The sequence below is a fragment of the Herpailurus yagouaroundi genome, unplaced genomic scaffold, assembly GCF_014898765.1.
Source record: "Herpailurus yagouaroundi ecotype Mexico unplaced genomic scaffold, PumYag 77, whole genome shotgun sequence".
Lineage (NCBI taxonomy): Eukaryota > Metazoa > Chordata > Mammalia > Carnivora > Felidae > Herpailurus > Herpailurus yagouaroundi.
In genome coordinates this window covers 11,441,149-11,462,055 of record NW_024412388.1, presented here as the reverse complement: position 1 = coordinate 11,462,055, position 20,907 = coordinate 11,441,149, and the positions used below count along the sequence as shown (strand labels likewise).

At 51.8% G+C, this 20,907-nt stretch overlaps 1 protein-coding gene across 1 annotated transcript in view; it reads right to left on the bottom strand.

The window, feature by feature from the left end:
- The window catches only part of PLEKHM2 (pleckstrin homology and RUN domain containing M2), a 35,496-nt gene that overhangs the window by 13,988 nt on the left and 601 nt on the right, over window positions 1-20,907 (bottom strand). The window contains exons 2-4 of the mRNA XM_040462151.1: window positions 1,471-1,577; window positions 1,026-1,135; window positions 371-470 (exon numbers count right to left, since the gene is read on the bottom strand). Of these exons, the coding sequence (XP_040318085.1) occupies window positions 371-470; window positions 1,026-1,135; window positions 1,471-1,577 (317 nt within the window). The remainder of the gene's footprint in view (window positions 1-370; window positions 471-1,025; window positions 1,136-1,470; window positions 1,578-20,907) is intronic.

Below are 20,907 nucleotides of genomic sequence, written 5' to 3'. Positions count from 1 at the left end.
CACAGCACTTTCCTGCCAGTGTCTTCAGCTATGGGGCCTGCGGCACACGGCTCATCTAGCTCTCTGCAGCTGCTCTATGTGGTTAAGCATTCTAGTAAGGTCTGAGGCCGGGGTGGAGGATCGGGCAGAGGCAGAGCACCACATTGCTACACAGGACCCCGGGGGGGGACGCCCGTCCAGACTCCCGGCAAAGGCATCACAGGCAAGGTGCTGAGGCCTCTTCGGCCACCGTTGACGTGGCCCCAGCATGCAATGCCAGGCTAGGCCTCTGACGTGGCACGCCATGGTGTCTGCGTGTGACAAGAGTCTTTGGGACAAGGTTCAAGGGGAGCTCTGGGGCCACGGGAGACAGACTGTTCCGGACACTCACTTGACGTAGTATTTGTGCAGCAGACCCAGGTTCTCCTGGAACAGCCGCAGGTAGCTCTCCAGAGAGTTCTCGTTGAGCGCCAGGTACAGCCAGGCCCTGCCTGCAAACACACGGCAGGAGTAACCAGAAGGAAGGTCCGTCAGGGTGCTGGTTCTTCTGGCCCAGGGCGGGCGGGAAGGAAAGGAAGAGTAGCTGAGGCCACCCAGCACTCAGAGAGCCTCCTTCCTGTCTTGTTGTAGGGCCGTAACCCCTGACACGGGCCGGCTCCTGGTCAGACCCTAGCTGGCGGCGGGGCAGGGAGACCTGAGAAAGAGTGCAGGTCACACGGTCCAGACGGGTTGAGAAGTATGAGCACCGTGCACCAGCCCCGGCGGCTAACACCAGCTCAGGGAGAGAAGCGAGGCTCCCCGTTCCGGGCTGGGGCTCCAGAGGAGTCCGGTTGTCCTCAGCACCTCACTGTCCTTCCCCCCAGTCCGTGACGCCCCAACTAACTGTCATACGCAGGGCGCCAGCAGCGGAACGCCCCTCTGCCACTGGGCGCCACGGGGGAATCAGCCTCCCGGGGCTGACCCTGAGGCCACACCTTCGCCCCGGGCCACCCATCACGGGGAGGACGGCGGTGGGCCCTTCCCAGCATCCCCCTGGGCCTACTCACTGCGCCCCAGGTTGGTGGCCACGTGCTGCAGCACCTCGATCTGTTTGATGGCCTCTCTCCGGGTGAAATGCACCACGAGCACCCAGTAGCCAGATGAGAGGTCTTGCAGTCTGAGAAAACAGGACAGGAGCTGCCATGACCCGAATGAGCTGGGGGCTGAAAGCAACAGGGTCCCGGCTCCCAGCTCCCAGCGGGGGCCCAGGGCAACCACCACGCCTTCACGCAGGGTCTCATTTGCTGCTAATTCTTTCCACAACCATTCACGCCCGCAAGGAGGTGATTTAAGGGGGGGGGGGGGGCCAATAACAGACAGCCTGTGGCCTGAGGCAAATCTCTTTCTGCCAAGAGAGGGAAGAAATAAAGGGCAGAGGAGGGGAAGGACTTCTCTCTGGAGGCTCCCAGGTGCCCTGCGGTCGGTCTTCTCCGGAAAGGACCCCCAGCTCACCCATACAGCAGGGCGTGGTCCAAGTGCTCGCACAGGCGCTGCAGGACCTTGTCATGGTTCCGGATGGCAGGCGTCTCGTCCTCGCAGGCGGCAAAGTAGCTCTGCAACTGACAGGTGAACAGAGCGGCCCGAGTGAGAAACAGATAAAGAGGGGGGCTGTAGCAGAGGGCAAGGGGAACCAGTCCCAGGGCACCTGGCTGGCTCGGTGGGTAGAGCGAGCAATGCGTGATCTCAGGGTTGTGGGTTGAAGCCCCACGTTGGGTTTGCAGACCACTTAAAAATAAAATCTTAAAAGAGGGGCGCCTGGGTGGCTCAGTCGGTTGAGCGTCCGACTCTTGATTTCGGCTCAGGTCACGATCTCAGGGTTTGTGAGCTCGAGCCCTGAGTGGGCTCTGTGCTGATTCTGTCTCTCTCTGCCCCTCCCTGACTCACGCTCACTCTCTCTCTCTCTCAAGATAAATATTTTTAAAAAATAACAAAAGAAAAAAACAAGTCCAGTGACGTATCCGTGGTGACCAAGAGACAAGTCTACCTCGAACCGCCTGCACCGGCTGCTTACCCAGCATCCAGAGGGCAAAGGCTGTATCCTCGGGGCCAAGTCCCAAGAGGTCCTCAGCTAGTGCTTTGCACAATGCCAGCTGGATGCTGGGAGGGGTCCACAGCCTGGGTGTAGGTCTCACGTGGTACCAGGCTTCGAGTCAGGGCCACAGCGCCACACCACTGCAGGGGCCCTACGTGCAGCCTTATCTATATAAACGTCACCCACTCCCGGAGTTGTGTGACACGGTGGCCCTTCTCTGGTGGCCTCCTTGCTGGAGGCTGACCTGGGACACAGATTTGCCCGAGGAGACAGACTAGGTTGGATACGGGTCGGGGTATCATGTCAAGCCCTGCTCCAAGAAGGACACCTGTTTCCGGGCTGGCGGGTGGGGGCAGGCGGGGAGACGAACCGCAGCAGTAAGCAAAGGCCAACGGAGGGGAGGGAGGCTCTCTCCACCAAGAAAGCCCCGATGCTTGAACTGGATCCTCTGAAACCACCGTGAGGAGGCAAGGAAAGCCCTAGGAGACAGGTCTTTCCACCAACTTTCTTCCAGCCATACTCTGGTCTGCTGTTGCCCTCCTGATGGCCAGACCGGGGGGCGGGGGGTGGGGGTGCAGACACACAAAAAGAACACTCATCTCAGGTTTGGGCCCTTGGCACTGGACAAACGTGTTCTCAAGTGTTTTCTGGACGCAGTGGTAGAGACAGCAGCAGCAGCAGCAAGAGACATCAACCACACCAAGGAGCACGCGCTCTTGGCGAGAGGCCAACCATTCAGCACCCACAACAAAAATAGCCTCTCTTTCCCGTGGCCCAGGGTGAGTCCAGCGGCCCTGCTGGCCCGGGATAGACCCCAGTCCTGTGGGGCCACCCTCTCTCCTGAGAGACAGGCACCACAGTCCCGGGAGGAAGGTTTCCAGAACTGAACGGAAAAGGGCGGTGAGCTTGTGCAAGCTGCCCAATTCCCTCCCAGCAACGGCTGGGGCTTGCCTTGCTCACTTCAGGACAGGGAACCATACCGGACTCCAGACTTTCCTTTTTCTTTCTTTTTTTCAACACCCGAGCAAATCTGAGATCAGAGAGTCTTTGACAGATGTTAGAGCTGGCAGGATCTTTCGAGATCTAGTGAACTCCCTTACTGAGGACGCAAAATGAACGTTTATTCATTTTCTTGATTATAAGAGTAGCCACACTGGGGCGGCTGGGTGGCTTAGTCGGTTGAGCATCCGACTTCGGCTCAGGTCATGATCTTATGGTTCATAAGGTCGAGCCCGGCATCAGGCTCTGTGCTGACAGCTCAGATCCCAGAGCTTGCTTCAGATTCTGTCTCCCTCTCTCTCTGCTCCTCCCTTCCTTGTGCTCTCTCCTCCGTCTCAAAAATAAATAAACATTAAAAAAAAAAAAAAACTAAAAAAAGAAAAGTAGCCACACCTACCATAACACTCAAGAGACGTGGAAAAGCTTTAACATTTTTTGTTTATTTTTATCTCTTTATTTATTTTTAATGTTTTATTTATTTTTGAGAGAGAGAGACAGAGCGTGAGAGGGGTTGGGGCAGAGAGAGAGGGAGACACAGAATCCGAAGCAGGCTCCAGGCTCCGAGATGTCAGCACAGAGCCTGACAAGGGGCTCGAACTCACCAACCGTGAGATCATGACCTGGGCCGAAGTCGGATGCTTAACCGACTGAGCCACCCAGGCGTCCCTGTTTTGTTTATTTTTAAAATTTTTTTTTTCAACGTTTATTTATTTTTGGGACAGAGAGAGACAGAGCATGAACGGGGGAGGGGCAGAGAGAGAGGGAGACACAGAATCGGAAACAGGCTCCAGGCTCTGAGTCATCAGCCCAGAGCCCGACGCGGGGCTCGAACTCACGGACCACGAGATCGTGACCTGGCTGAAGTCGGATGCTTAACCGACTGAGCCACCCAGGCGTCCCTGTTTTGTTTATTTTTAAACAGAGAAGGTGGTTGAAACCAGTGGAGGTTAAGACCCTCACTGTGATTTTTAGCTAAGGGAGGGAGCCAGAGCTGGAACTCAGACTCCCTTTTCAGGTCAAGAGACTTTTGAAACAATTATTCCGAAAACAACACTGGCTCACCCTAAAAATTCCAGCAACACGGAGTGTGTATAAAGTGTAAAGACCACCTGGGCCCCCGTTCCCCACTGTCAACAGCTTGCGCGTGTGTCCTCCCAGCATGCCGCCTGCATACACAGACTTAAAAATTAAGAGAGCGAAGGAGGGTCATGCTACACTCATTGTTCCGAAACGTGCTTTTTCTCAACAATGTACGAAGCATCTATTTGCGCACCATTCCATACAGAGCGGCTGCGTTTTTCCAGAGCCACCCTGCATTCTGAAAGAGGACGCTGTTAGCTAAATGGCTGCTGTCTCCCGTTCTCTGAAGCCACATGTGACGTGCATCTGTGGATCCCCGGATCCGTGCATGTGAGCACCCGTGGATCTCTGTGTGGCTATTTCTGTGCGGTGTGTGCTCACAGCCGAACTGCAGACCTTTTAAAACGCTCGACTGATGTGTGCTCTCACCGTGCGGGCTAACCCTGGATACAATTAGTCTAATTCTTGCCAGTCCAACTGCTGAAAGACAGTACCTAATTGTTGTTTTGGGTTTTGTTGTTTTTTTTTTTTTTAAGCAATCTCTATGCCCAACGTGGGGCTGGAATTCACAAGCCCGAGATCAAGAGTCGTGCACTCCTCCGACTGAGCCGGCCAGCCGCCCGGGTACCTGCTTGCTCTAAACTGGATTTCTCCCCACACTAGTGCAGCTGACCACCCTTATTAGCCGTTCCCCGTCCCTATTTCTTCTCCTGTGAGCCGCCTATTTGAACCGCTGCTCAATCTTGTCTGCTTCTCTTTCTCCTGCTGGTCTGTCGCAGCTCTCTGCCGGTGAAGGATTTAGTCCTGTGTGTTGCTTTGAATTCTTATTTTTGCCCAGGGTCAAATGACCTTTAAATTTTGCTTGTGGTGGGTTTTTTTTTTTTTTTATCCTATTGAGAAACTTTTGTGTTTTCCGAGCCAACTCGGTCAATCTTTTTCTTGACGGTCTCCCGTTTTTCCCAGTCTAGTATTACAAAAGTATTTTTATCCTTCTATAGTTTTGGTTTCTTCTTCTTCTTTCTTTTCTTTTCTTTTTATTATTATTTTTTTAATGTTTAAACCTTTACTTTACACATGGCATGAGGTAAGAATCGAGCCTTATTACTTTCTGGATGGAAAACTCATTTTCCACATTATTAGTGGTCCCATCCTGATTTGGGTTTTCATATGCCACCTTTCTAGATTATTTTAACTGGGCCATTGCCTGCCCCTGGGCCAGTCTCCGATTTCAGTTTATTTATTTTGAGAGAGAAAGAGAGTAAGGGAGGGACAGAGAGCCAGGGAGAGAGAGAATCCCAAGCAGGCTCTGCACTGTCAGTGCAGAGCCCAAAGCGGGGCTTGAACTCACAAACTGTGAGATCATGACCTGAGCCGAAATCCAGACTCGGACGCTTAACCCACTCAGGCGCCCCCAGTCTCTGATTTTTAATTATTTTCACTTTGTTTGTCATTTTGATATGGGCAGAACAAATCCACCCCACCCCCCGACTATTCTTTTCCAAAACTGTTTTGACTATCCTGGCACATTCGTTTAGATTCAAATTTCAATTCAACTACCTTTGGGGCTTGGAGTAGAATTATACTGAATCTTGGGATTATTTGGGGGGGAGACGGTATCTTTGCGGCACTAAGTCTTGCCATCTGGGGCCGTGGAACTTTCCCCCAGTCATGCAGGTCTCCTCTTACATCCTCTGGTAAGTGTCAGAGCTTTGGTTAGGTAAGTCTCGCACATTTACTGCCAAGTGGGTTACACACACACACATATATTATGAGTTAGGCAACATTCTGCCAACCGGGAAACAACTTCTACAGGAAGTACAACAGAAAGGGCGCGTAACGCGGCGCTGAAGGGTGGGCGCTCTGGGCAGGAAGCAGGGGTCCAAAGCTTGGCTCTGCTGCTATGGAGCGGCAAACTGCTTGGCAAACTGCTCAACCGACTAAACTCTCATTTTTTTCCTCTGGGTGGCTCAGTGGGTTAAGCGTCCGACTTCGGCTCAGGTCATGATCTCACCGCGCGTGGGTTCGAGCCCCGCCTCAGGCTCTATGCTGACAGCCCGGAGCCTGGAGCCTCCCTCGGATTCTGGGTCTCCCCCTCTCTCTGCTCCTCCCCCGCTCGTGCTCTCTCTCTCAAAAATAAACGTTAAAAAAATTTTTTTTAAACTCTCTTTTTCTCATCAGTAAAATGGGAGAGAGCTGAGCTGTTCAGTATAGCAGCTGCTAGCTCCATGGGACTACATTGAATTAGTTAAAATTAGACACAAGTAACAATTCAGTTCTTCAGTGACACTGGCCACATTTCACACGCTCAATAGCCCGTGCGAGCGGTCAGGGGTTTCTGACAGTGCAGGTACAGAACATTTGCCTCCTTGCAAAAGTTCCATCGGACGGTGCTAGTTTGGAGGATTGAATGATACAAAGCATGCAAAGGGCTTTCCATCCACAGATCCTGGTAAGTAGCAACTGCTCGGTAAACATGAGCCACTCTTATTAAGAGCAATGAAACCGTATTCTTAAACCCGTAACAAACCGCTCAGCTAAACCTAACAGCAGGTACAAATGAGACACAATGAAGCGCTCTGCGCTCAAGAACTACCATTCCCTTCACTGGTTCACCAGCAGGGGGTTCCGAAGCCTACCCTTTAACCACTCTTTTTGTTCTTGTCTTTTTAATGTTTTATTTATTTTTGAGCGAGAGGGCACAAGGTGGGGAGGGGCAGAGAGAGACGGAGACGGAGGGTCCAAAGAGGGCTCCGCGCTGATAGCCGCGAGCCCGACGTGGGGCTCGGACTCACGAACCGCAAGATCGTGACCTGAGCCGAAGTCGGACACTCAACCGACTGAGCCACCCAGGTGTCCCTTATCCGCTCTTTTCACAGCATCTTTTACAGCAGGTTAATAAAGATGTCCCGTGATCTCAGGGGACAAGGTGTTCTCGAATCGACGCTGCAGCCCAGCATGGTTCCTGAGAGGAGCAGGAAGAAAGGGAGAGTCTATGAACCAGTGACGGGAGGACTTCAGGAGCTGTGCCCACAGCTTGACCTCATGCTTTGGGAGTTGGTCAGCAAAGCACGACGCGAAGGTAAACGGCGGAGGTGTTCTCCCTTCACCGTGGAGAGGTCGCAGCCCGTAGCCACTCACTACGCCGGTAACATCAGCAGGCTCTGAAAGCTGGGGAGTGGGAGGGGAGCAAACATCACACAAACGAGGGCGCTAGGGCAACAGAATTTAGGGAATGAGGATAAGGAACACAAGTCAGCCTGGAAGCACAGTCACCAACTGTGTTCCAAACTACTCTTCGGTTCCATACAATACACCTGCTGCTGGGACTGATGCGGCTCTGTTCAGAGCCACCGTTTACTGAGCGTGCTTATTACGTGCACTAGGAAGGGGAGGGGTGGATGTCCAGGGGCAGACAACTGGGATTGGAATGTGGGTTCTGCTACTCACTCACTGTGTGACCTTGGGCAAGTGACCTCCCCTCTCTAAAACTCAGTGTCCTCCAGAGCAGATGAACATAAGGGAAGGGAAGCAAAAATAATCTAAAAACAGGGAGGGGGACAAAACAGAAGAGACTCATAAATACGGAGAACAAACAGAGGGTTCCTGGAGGGGTTGTGGGAGGGGGGATGGGCTAAATGGGGAAGGGGCATTAAGGAATCTACTCCTGAAATCACTGTTGCACTATATGCGAACTAATTTGGATGTAAAATGAACAAATAAAAAATTTTTTTAAAAATTAAAAACTCAGTGTCCTCATCTGTGAAATGGAATTAGTAATCCTCCCTATAGGTTGCTGTAGGGGTTTAGATAATATGGGCGCTGTCTTTATCAAAGTGACGATGACATACTTTACAAACACTATTTAATTTAGTCATTACAGCGGCTCCATAAAGTAGGTCACAGAGCTAGTAAGTGGCAGAGCCAGACTCTCGATCCAGGTCTTTCCATCTACCCTGGGCTCAAGATCCCTGAATGAATAATGTATATAAAATGTTATGCTCTGATCTAATATGCTGCAGGAGAATGCAAGAAAGAGAAATGCGGTCTCTCTTTTTCAAGCCACAGAACTAAAAAGCCACAGAAAAAGCAATTCTTCTTGGAAGATGAACCACGGAGAAATGGCAGGGCAGCATGTTTAAGAAGTCTTGCCTATTCTTCTCGCCATCTTTTTGCCCCACACCGGCATCTCCCCAGGAGTGAGGAAGTGTATCATTTGGCTAACCTGCCACCGTTGCCCCGGGTGGAAGTGAGAAAGGGTCGGGCTCGAGATCTATTGTGATGGCGGTGCCCCAAGGATTTACCGATGGATTAGATACGGGGTATGAGAGAAAGGAAGGTGCCAGGATGATTCTAAGGGTTTTGGTCTGAGCAACTGAATGGCGACGCCGTTTCCAGGTCAGGTGGAACAGTGCTGTGGACATGGTAAGCTCGAAGCACCTATCAGATATCTAGGTGGTGATGTCAAGGAGACAGGTGTATAAATGGGTCTGGAGCTCAGGGAGTGGTATTTCAAGCCGTGGGATGGACGAGGTCACCCTGGGAGTGCAGGAGGACCAGCCCTGAGCACTGAGCAGGGGCCCTCCAATGGGAGACCAGGGGTTCTCGCCCAATCTGCACAACAAAACCACTAGGGGAAGGCAGGTGAATCCTAACGTTCAGGCGCCTTCCCAGATCACTTAAAGCAGAAACTCTGGAGGTGGAGCCCAGGAACCAGTATTTTTAAAACGCTCCCCAGGTTATTCTAATGCCCAGCCTGGGCTGAGGGGCACTGCTTTAGACTGAGAAGGTACAGCCAATGAGGTAGGTCGAAAATCTGGACAGTGTGCGCTCCAGAAGCCAAGCGAAGAAAGTTTCCAAAAGGAGGGAATGATCCCTTCATCAGGGTCATAGTCCCACCAAAAGGGAGGTGCTGGGAAACCCAGCGAAGGCGATATGAGAGAAGGGATGGGGACAAAAGCCCGAGAGAAGTCGTCCAGGAGAGGTCAAGTTTACTTGGATCCCGTTTCCGGCAAAGGAGGCATTTTTAAAATGACATTGAGGGGCGCCTGGGTGGTGCAGTCGGTTAGGCGTCCGACTTCAGCCAGGTCACGATCTCGTGGTCCGGGAGTTCGAGCCCCGCGTCAGGCTCTGGGCTGATGGCTCAGAGCCTGGAGCCTGTTTCCGATTCTGTGTCTCCCTCTCTCTCTGCCCCTCCCCCGTTCATGCTCTGTCTCTCTCTGTCCCAAAAATAAATAAACGTTGAAAAAAAAAAATTTTTTAATGACATTGATGAGGCAATTGGAGCTTAAAAACATCATAGTTATTTGATGATATTATGGAAAAATTATTAAAATTCTTAAGGTGTGATAGCGGTATCAGGTTATGTGAGAAAAGAATCCTTACCTTTGAGCAATGTTTACTGAAAAATTTACGGATGTCTGGATCAGGCAGGGCGCCTGGGTGGCTCAGTAAGTTGAGTGTCTGACTCTTGGCTTTGGCTCAGGTCATGATCTCACCGTTCGTGAGATCGAGCCCCACACCGGGCTTTGCACTGAGAGTGCGGAGCCTGCGTGGGATTCTCTCTCTCTGCCCCTCCTCTGCTCGTCGCGTGCTCTCTCTCAAAGTAAATAAAAATAAACAAAAATAACAGAGGAGTACGCTGTCACAAAATAGCCCATGAGATGATAAGCGCTGCTCATGGACTTCAGCATACCATACTGCCTAGTCTGGGTTCGAAGAAAGAGAGAGGGGAAGAGAAAGGAGGAAGGGAGGGAGGAGAGGAGACAATGATACAGAAAACTCCTTTGACCAGTTTTGCCGAAAGAGTGGCAAAGAAACGGAGGGGGAGTAAAGGAGTCTAGTCCTTGAACAGGAAAGACAGGATGGCACCCACCACCCCAGGGGAGGGTGGTGCTGATGGGAAGCCAGACGCAGTGGGCAGGTGTGCTTGAAGGCGGCAGGACGAACCGTTCCCATCAAAGGGAAACATCAAAAATAAGCAAGGTCAGCTGAGAACGAAGAGAGGGACTAAGATTTAAAGTAATTTTTTTAAAGCCACGGTCTCCCTAAAGTCCTTTAAGTCAGGCATGTTCCCAGACCACGCCCTGGATTCCCTGCTTCTGATTCTGGGGGTGTGCGCAGGCCCGGGGAGCGCTGGGCTCAGCCCAGCCACTCTCTCAAAGCCAGGAGGACGGTGCTCCCTGCGGAGCACCCTGGGAAGACCGGCCATCACGAGACCGTGCCAGACCCCGTGGCTGCTGGGAAATGTGGGTGGCACACTCCAGCAGGCCAAGAAATGCCTGACTCGGGGCATTTTAATTCGGGTTAGTCCCACTCTTTGCTCTGCGTGGCAGCCGGCTCTCTTTGTCTCCTCTCTCTCATAGACACACAACGGAGGAACAATTTCTAGTTCTGTGGTTGGCACCAAGACACCCTTCCAGAATTGGTTCCTAATAGGTTAACTCAAAGGTAGCAATGAAAGATTACAAATGACCAAAGGAAAATAAGACGGTTACAGGTGCCTTTCTCTCTCTGTCAGTCCACACCAAGGTGGCCGAGATGCTCCGGAGCAAACAGATGGGAGGTCTGGAATCTAACTGCTACCTACTCACAGGCTGTACGGGGGCAGGGCAGCGGGAGGGCTGTGGGAGGGTCCCCATCCCCTATTTACAGAGCTGGATAAGAATTCCTGCCCCAACAAGGGTAGGAGAGTCCACAAGGTGGGACAGACACAGGGCTGTGAACGTGTCTTTGGGAACTGCCTGACCATGCGGGGCTCCCTGCCGGGCCTGCTCCCTCCCTGCTTAGCACACAGAGCACAGAGAATCTGGTTCCTCTGCTCCCCAGGCAACAGCAGCCGCCCTGTGGGCTCCATGGAGACCAGGTATATTTAGACCACAGAATGTTTAGAACAGCCTCGGCAGTCCAGGAGGTGGAAATCCAAAAGCAGGAAAATCCCACGGAGCGAAGCGTGGACGGATACCTGACTTCAACTCACCTCTTTTATAAATGAAATCCATGATGGCCCTGGTTACATGAGCTCGACTCAAACTCTGAGCCCCCTGAGCTGCAGGGCCACCTGATCCCTGAGCTGCCTCTCACCTGATGCTGCTGCGGGTGCGCTTTGGGCGAGGGACGAGTCTTAAGGAAAACGAGAGGGCACTGCCTGCCTTTGGAATTCTATTTACAGTGTGACCACTGCCGGGTCGAAGTGGCCCTGTGGCCCTCTCAGACACCGGCTCTTCTTTCCACGGCAGAAACTCAGAGGAAAGGCCGAGGTCAAGCCATGTGCTACCGTTTATTACCCACCTTTGGCGTTGGGGTGCCCCTAAGCCTTGATGCCTGAACTCCCCCGGGAGAGGGACCCCACGAGGGTTCATCCCCAGCAGAGACCACTGGAGAAGAGGTGGCGGGGTTAGAACCACCCAATGCCCCCCGGGGAGCCCACCGAAACCGTGTCCCACACTGGTCTCGCATGAGCATTTTGCACTGGCTGCAGGCACAGACTCATGGATTTGAAGAGAAGGCTCATCCTGCATTCCCTCAAAAATAAACCAGCAAACACGCAAACAAGGCAGGCAAACTGGAGTCTTGTAAGTCTCAGCAAAACTTCTTAAGAATAATAATGCCCGATCCAAGGAATGGAAGGCCAGGGCCGACAGCTTTTCTGTGCGGAATCTCCACTGGAGTCTAAGACAAGGCTGGTCCTGGCCAGGCTGAAGAATTTTGGAACCCAAGAGTGCAAGCACCCGTAGAAATCACCTGGTTACACGGCAGAGTTTCCTGGGGGCTTCCATGGTTGGGGGGGGCTGGTCCGAGTGAGGCTGTCAGCGAATCAAAGTTTGACTATCATACACGCGGAAGATCAGAAGAATCATCTCTCAGCCAGAATCCTCGTTCTGTTGGCAGGGAGATCGGGGCCCAGGGAGGCGAAGACACTTCCTGCCCCTCCAGGCCAGGTGAGCTCAGACACCCCGGTAGTAGCTGTTCCTGGAGCCCCCTCTGCTTCCCTCCCACCTGAGGATAAAGCGACACTCAGGGGTACCTGCCCGAACCATCTGGAAGCGCTCATCCCAATGTCCTACTGAGGGCAGGGCAGTAAGGGGCCCGGGGCCATTCCCAGGGCTCTGCAGAATGGGAGTTAGGGGTCTGGGGACAATGTCAGGAAGGTCTTAAGTGCCTCCCTCCTAGACAACATGAGTGTGTGAACAGAGGCTCTGGCCCACCGCGTGTTGAACACTCCACCAACCCCAGGCAACCGCAGCACTTCTGATTCACTCTCCTGATTTTAAAATCCCTAACCTGAGATCCCACCCCACCTTAGCCTGAAAAATACTTCATTCCCAATGACCGTCAATTACAATTAGATTATAGAACCAGAGAACCGGCAAATGCTACATAAGGAGCCAGAGATCCTGCAGTTCAGAAATGATCAGCCTGATTCCTTGGGGGGCATGAAAAACACTGTCCTTCTGCCAATGCCCCTGCCCAGGAAGAGCTTGTGCCCGGGCTGGGTGCCATCCTAGGACTGACTGGCCCCACACGGAGGGTCACCACGAAGGGTGTGCTGTTTGGTTGCCACGAGTGCGCACTGTTTCTTGAGCAAGATGAGTGAAATCAATGCTTCTTAACCATTTATTTGCTACTAAATACGCCCAATTATACCGCTTCCCTTCCCACTACCCAAGTCGCTGCTCGTTAGCCCCTTCGCTGGAGAGTTGGCCAGCTCTCTGCTTTATTGGCAGCTCATGGAAAGATATGCAGGGGGAAAAAGCTAAAAAAAGCAGGTACTTGAATTATCTGCGGATTCCTTTTTTTTTTTACTGCTTTCTTTGGGGTGTTGAAACAGTGATAACAGAAGGCGACTGGCCTTGTTAGGCACAGATCTTTTGGGTAATTTGATGAAATATGGTTTCCAAAAGAAGGTAAATGCTTCTCTTTCCTGGGGGAGGAGTGTGCGAGCCCCCAGGTACTACAATTGTTCTGCCTCTCAACACCGCACCGGGCGCAACTGCTTGTGGCGGGTGGGACTGAGGACTCCTTTCAAAGTAGGGACCGAAATGGAAGAAGTCTCTGCTAAGAGGTCTCTAGGCAAACACCACAGATCTAGAAGCCAACCAATGACCAGAAAGATCACGCGGCACACACTTTGACCACTGGGATGGAGGCGGGACCTGTGTTCTCAGGGCTCCACGGTCAGGTCAGGGTCGTCAGGGCACTGACATGTGGCACACTGGCAGGAAGAAGGAAGTCTCTCAAAGCCTCCGTTCAGTTAGTCTTTCAAAGCCTGGGAGCGCCCCCTGGTCCTGCATTCATTTTTCACTTCCCCTTTCCTCTGCTGTACCTGCAACACGACCTCACGAACGCGTCCCTCACCCGACAACCATTTTGTTGCTACGGAAAATGGCACCAAGACACTGTCGAAATCAAAACACGAGGTTTTGAGGACACTGGGGGAACCCGTGCCTCCATCCCATGGTCCGTGCAATACAGTCAGAGACGAGGGGCTGGAAATGTCAATACAGGGTTAAGAGGGATGACAACAACTCCATGGACGACAAATCTGTAATGGCTATTAAAGGGCAGCCATTGTGATTTGTTGACTGGCTGTCTTCTCTTCTACAGTGGCAGCCCCAGGGAGCAGGGGCTTGGTGGGTTCTCGTCACTGCCGGTTCCTAGTGACTGGAAGAGCACCCGGCACGTCACGGTCACTCAGCAATTATTTGTTCAACGGACACGTGCTCTTAAGGAGGACTGAGAGGGTGGCTTGATCAACTGTTATAGTTTCAAGACAGACATCATGGGGATGGAAAAGGCCCAGAGAAACGAAAAGAGCAACAGCCAGAAACATGGTTCGAACCCAGCTCTGCTCTTTATGAGCCTCACAAGCCTGGCAAGTTCCTTCTCCACACCTCATCTCCCACAGGTATGAGATAGGGCCCGTGGCCTATCCTGCAAGTTTGTCGTGAGCCTGACTGAGGAACTCAATGGAGGGACTCCTCTGGGATCATTACCCCGCTGCCTCCTGTACACTTGGGCATTTCGTGCCTCGGCGGTCTGTGACACCCAAAATAAAGAACCTGGGGAGAAAGCGTGAGCAGAGGTTGACTACTTACTTAAGTTTGGAGATTTTTGTGGATTTCAAGTCTACGTTAGTCCCTTTCTCATTCTCATAGGTTACCAGGTTTCTCAGAATCTGTGAGTCCCAACTCTTTAAGACAGTGAATCATGGGAGAGAAGTGTTTCTAGGAAACTAATACTTCCTTCCTTATGTATTTCTTGTTTTTGTTTTTGTTTTTTTTTAACATTTTTGAGAGAAAGAGACAGAGCATGAGGGGGAGAGGGACAGAGAGAGAGGGAGACACAGAATTGGAAGCAGGCTCCAGGCTCTGAGCTGTCAGCATAGAGCCCGACGTGGGGCTCAAACTCACAAACCGTGAGGTCATGACCTGACCTGAAGTCAGACGCTCAACCGACTGAGCCACCCAGGCACCCCACCTTATGTATTTCTATAATGCTTGTAAAGCACTCAAGAAAAGGGGGGAAAGATACATTACAAACACACAAAATAGGGAAGAGTGGGTATGTGGCAGGGCCAGCTGCTCTGCTAGCAAGACAGAGCGGGCCTCCTCGGGACCCTGGATAACCACGATAACCAATAGACCAACGACATGAGCTTTCAGACAGGGGACTGAGCTCCAAAGGGACTCTCCCACAAATGGTCCTTGTCCTCCTGCCTCCAGGGGAAGTTCTAGGATGTTCACACCTTAAGCGAGCAGCACTAAGGAGGACAGGGCTGGAAAGGAAAGTTCCCCCAAACCAACCGGCCCCACTGCCTCGTTCAGACTCCCACGGAGGAGAGCCAGGGGCCCGGACACGGTTGCTCTACACTGCTAGGTACTTCCAGGTCCCAACCTCAGACACCTGCTTCGTGGTTTCTCAGCAAGCCCCCCCCACACCACCCCGGAGAAGAGCCCCATTGCTTTCCTTGGACCTAAGAGCACCGCCAGCTTCAGTGGCATCATCCTCCCGCCATGGTGGTGAATCCTGATGCTCGAGGTGAGCACCAAAGACTCGAGGGGGAGATCGACCCACCCCAGAGCCCCACGGTACCTACAAGTGGCAACCTTTCTCCTGCGGCATCCATGCTCCAAATACTGCCCCTTGCCTTCCACGTTCAAACCTGTCTTGAGCGCTCCACGTTGGTTTTCAGACCAAACGTTTTTGCTGGCTAGCAGCAGATTTTCAGTGTTGCTGGCAATTTCTCGTCACACTGGGCTCCAGCTGGATGAGCTCCGAGGGGGACCCGCAGGAGTCACCACCCCTCCAGCTGAACTCCAGAGTGTTAGCTGTACCACAGAGTGACAACACAACCACTGCTGTAGCCCCCAACTCAACAGGGGGCCGGCTGCTGCCACATGGCCACCTGGCTTCTGTCCAACCCCGGGTGCAGGGGAGTTTCTGCCCCAACGGGGCTTTCAGTCTGGATGGGCCTCACGTTAGAGCCAAGAGCCAAGAGCCAAAAGCCACGGAGAAAGAGAGGGCCCGGGGTGTTCTTTGATGGGATGGAGAGATCCACAATGTCACAAGACTTCAAACAGAAACCTAATGTTAGAGACGCATTTTGTAGAAGGAAAACCACATCTTAAAACTGAAAAGAAAAACAAAAAACAATGAAAAGAAAGGGGGGGGCACCTGGGTGGCTCAGTCAGTTGGGTGTCCCACTTTGGCTCAGGTCATGATCTTGTGGTTGGTGGGTTTGAGCCCCACATCTGGCTCTCTGCTGTCAGTGCAGAGCCTGCTTTGGATCCTGTTTCCCTCTTTCTCTGCCCCTCCCCCATTTGTTTTCTCTCTCTCTCTCTCTCGCTCTCTCAAAAATAAATAAATATAAACAAACAAACAAACAAACAAAAACTGAATGGGCAAGGGGGCACCTGGCTAGCTCAGTCAAAAGACCATGCAACTCTTGATCTTGGGGTGGTGAGTTCGAGCCCCATGTTGGGTGTAGAGATTACTCAAATAAAAAAAAATAAAAACCACTGGATGGGCAGGGCTCAGAAAAGGCCGTCACAGCATCTAGTGCTCGGTCTGGGTGGGGTCACTCAAAGGCTCGGGTGCATGCTTCTGTGGTTCCTGCTTGGGGGCCTGCGGGTCCCTCCCTGGATAGCCTCCGTCCTGCGAGAGAGGAAAGGAGCCCAGAACAGCTACTGCCAACATCAGGACACACGCAGGGGAAGAGGCAGGAGAAGCAGCCCGACCCCGAGCACTTCAGTTTCTAAAATGTGTGTGTGGATACTATTTTATTTAGATCTCTGCCCCAGCGACTCAGGTCACTGGGGATTTTCAGAACACTTCAGATTTTTAAACTCTTAAGAGTTTTTCCACGAAGCCTGAGAGAACAAAACTATTGATTGAAACCCAATGGTCAGTATACCTCCCACGTGTATCTAAATACAAGGACCTCCCTAGAAATCAGCTGCCCTAGCTAATTTTTAACGTGCTGGCACATCTAACCCATTTGAAGGGTGGGGCAACTGGGGAGAAAAAGCCCACCACCCTCGCCAGCCTTTCAGCTGCACCCAGGCTAGGCCCCGGGCTGGGAGACCCCTGCTCGTGGTGCCTGGCCAGAAACACAACCTCACTCGGGACCTAAACTGGAGGGACAGCGTGTGTGCCCAAACTGAGGTGGGCGGGAGACCTATGTTGTCCCAGATGAGGGAAAGTTGGGATGACCCAGGAGGGTTCATTCCCTGGAAGGTTACTTTATTAAAGTCCATTTATTCACCCTGTTTAAGGAAAGCAGAATTGAGGCTGAGGAGACAGAGAACGGGGGCCACTTACTTTTCATTTTACATATTTCTGAGCTCTTTGTGTGTTTTAAAAGTTTATTTAGTTTGAGAGAGAGTGCAAGCAGGGGAAGCGCAGAGAGAACGAGAGAATCCCAAGCAGGCTCTGTGCTCTCAGTGCAGGGCCCCACATGGGGCTCGATCCCACGAACCGTAAGATCATGACCTGAGCTGAAATCCAGATGCTTAACCAACTGAGCCAACCAGGGACCCCTCTTTTTGTGCTTTTTAAAAACAACTGTTCATTTTCTTAGAATGCTCTCTCATTCTCTTACCCTAGTCAGTGTCCCTTATTGGATGCGACATCACCTCCTTAGGTCAGTCTTCTCCGGTCACCTCCTCTATGGCAAATTCCACTGCCAATTCTGTATCCTGCCTAATGCCTTCAGACCACTAATCACGACCTGGAATCCTCTTTGCAATGGTTTGTCTATTGAATCATCAACTTGCCTCTCTCCCAGAAGTATCCACTCCATGGATCTTATCTGCCTTGCTCCCTGCTACCCTCCTAGGGCCTGGGACCCTGGGGACTTCTGGGGGACACCCAGTAAATATTTTTGAAAAACCAAATACATGGACACATGTTGGGATCTACGAATGTCCATACTCATTCCACGGGCCTGGTGTAACACACAGAAACACAGTTATAATCGAGATCTGATTAACTGTAGGACCGGTCCCACCGATTTCTCCAAAAGCGACCCCTAGCCTACCCTGAGGAAGGTTTTCTACGTGCGCACGCACGCACGCAGCCTGCTCTGGCAAATAAAGGTTTATCGAGCCACTCTCATATACGGACGGATTGTCTGTGGTTGCTTTTGAGCTACAAGGGCAGCGCTGAGTAGTTGCAACAAAGACCACGTGGGCTGAAAATATTTACTACCTGGCATTTTATGAAAAAGTTTGACACACCCCGGGCGGGAAGAAACAGAGAAGCGTAGTCCGAGACTCTGACTGCAAATCCCACGGAAGCGAACTGCAGCGCTCACATAGACACCTGCTAGTGGTAAGGGTAGCTAATATTTTAGGTAGGCCTTGTCATGAGCCACGTATTGTGCTCAGTGATTGAAGTGTATTATCTCCTGTGATTTAATTCTCATGACAACACTCTGGGGGAGTCCTGACTGCTGAGGCTCCTGGAGGTCTGATAATTTGCCAGGGTCAAGGAGGTCAGTGCCAAAGTCAGAACTCAAACCCAGACCAACCAACGCACAGACTGTTGGGGGACAGAGGCTGCTTCTTACTCACGCTGCACATGTACGCATCAGACACTCAGGCTTCTCAAAAATAAAACAAAACTCTCATGGAAACCACTGCCTTCCCTCCCCTGGAGTAGATGCTATCTAGTAGAACCACATGCCAATTCAAAATGCCAACTCTGTCTTTGACTCGGACATCTCTCCATTAACGAATCAGCAACTGCAGGCTTTATTATCTGCACCGGGGATGTTTCTGCCTTCTCTCCCTTTCCAGAACATGTGGAGCTTGCTTTTCATTGTTACTATTTTCCTTTAACTGTGCCGTTAAACTCTGGAATTCTCTCTGACCCCCAGAAACCCTGCCTTCATATCAAAACACAGGTTCCCCTGGATCCAGGCGGGATAACAGCTATGTCACTGTCAGTATGACAGTGCATATTCTTGACCACGAAACCTAGGTGTCAGAAGAACTGAGCTCAACAACACTGCTTGGGGACAGTGGCTACACCTGGAGGTGTAGTTTCTGGGAGAGGAACAAGGGGGGTGCTTCTGGATGATGGTTATGCTCTGTTTCTCGATCTAGGTGCTGCATATGTGGATATGTTCACGTTGTGAGAACTCATTCAGCTGCACCCTTAGGAGTGTAAGTATATGCTATTTTCTGTAGCTATGCTCTATTTCGATAAAAAGTTCTACAATGCCCTCTGCAAACATAGTAATACACAACGGATCTTTTTTGCAGAAATACACATCTCATTTGCTTCGTGCAACATCCTTGTAAAAGGATCAGCAAGCCCATTTTGCGGGACCTTTGGGAGGTGCTGAGGTCACGAGCCCTCACGCAGGGGATTAAAGCCCTAATAACAGAGACCCAGCTCCCTTCGGCTTCCCCCACATGGGGACACAGGGAGAAGTGAGCACCCCGCAATCGGAAGGGGGCCCTCACCAGAACGCAGCCACGTTTTCAGGCTTCCAGCATCCGGAACTGTGACAAAGAAATTTGTTGTTTATAAGCCACCCAGTCTATGGTAATTTGCTATGGCAGCCCAAACAGGCGAAGACAGCTTACTAAGACTGGCTTGAGCGCCCTGCTAACCACTCTGTAGATACGCTCTCATTCTATAGATATTCTCTTCACAACAACCCTAACTTTATCCCTGCTTTATAGATGAGAAAAATGAGGCATGGAGAGGTCAAGGAACGTACCTAAGGTTAGACGGTTACTCATAGGCAGGCCAGGGGTTCAACCCAGACAGCCCCACTCCAGAACCCACGTTCTTAACTGTGATGCTAGTCACGCCTTTGGTTGGCTTTCCAGTTTCTAGTGTGGGTCTTCCATCTTCGGGCATGCGTCACGGCTCAATAAAACGCGCTTGTCCAACGCGTACAGGAACAAGAATCTCAAGTGCACCCACCTCCTTCATGGACGGCAGCCTGATTCACAGAGTGAATCTCCATGCCACACAAATGACAGGGTCCATGCCGGCCCCCTTTCTACCCAGGACTTCCCCATTCGTTTGTTGGAAATCCAGAGACCGAGCGCTTGGCCCACCAGAAGCCACAGAGGCCCAGATTAGGTTAGAAACCCCAAAGGTCGGGGCGCCGGGTGGCCCAGTTGGTTGAGCTTCTGGCTTCTGCTCAGGTCACCATCTCCCGGTCTGTGAGTTGGAGCCCCATGTCGGGCTCTGTGCTGACAGCTCGGAGCCTGGAGCCTGCTTTGGATTCTGTATCACCCTCTCTCTCTGACCCTCCCCCGTTCATGCTCTGTCTCTCAAATAAATAAACATTAAAAAAATTTTTTTTTTCAAAAAAAAAAAAAGAAACCCCAAAGGTCTTCCTTTGTCTTCCGTGACGAAAGATCTATCGCTTTTTAATAAAGTATTTGCTTACCCCGCACTCTTTGAGTAAGCGAAAACTATACCCCGACTGCATTAGCAAAGCTCGGGCAAAGTAAATATAACTTCTGTTGGATGTCTGCAATGTTCCTTTCAGTTGTGCTTTTAGAGGAAAATTTCAGTGAGAGCACTTTGGATCCACTTTTCTTTTAAGCCACATCGATCTCTATGAAAGGTAAAATTGCTTACCTATGTTACTTTTGAGGAATTTAAGTGTCCTGTAATGGGGGCGGGGGGGGGGGGGGAGCTATTTAAATACAATCGTTGATTTCATCAATTGTCTTCATTTTGGTTTGTTGAACTAAAATAATCTGATGAACGAACCTTTCCTCCCCCCAACCCCCCAAATCATTCCTAGTTTCCGAGACTATCAGGTGAGCCAGGAACTCAAATTAGGGGGGGAAAAATCCAACCACCTTCTTCGAATGACTGTCAATTCAGGTTTGGTGTTAAGAGGACAGGACCCTGCTGACTTCCTCACACAGGCAGTGACAAAGGCTTCCTAAGTAGTATTTTTTCCTACGGGCAGCCTGGGCAACGATGTCTACCGCACGGAGCCCCCACGCAGAAGGGTGCCCGTGCGTGCCACCAAGTTCCGCGGGTCACCCTCCAAACCGCAATCCCCTGGCACTTGGGGTCCTCGGGCCCAACCCTGAAACGAGCCTCCGCGCTGCCATCCTTGAGCAAGACGAGGCAAGGAACTTCCCGGGACCGGAGGCAACGTCGCCCTGAACCCAGAACCCGGAGGAGCGGAGGCTGCTTATGCCCGGCCGCCGCGCCCCGAGGTGCCAGCCCCGGGAGGCCCCGCAGACCTGCGCTGCGGGGAGGCGTGGGGGGCGGGGGGGGGGGGGAGGAGGGGG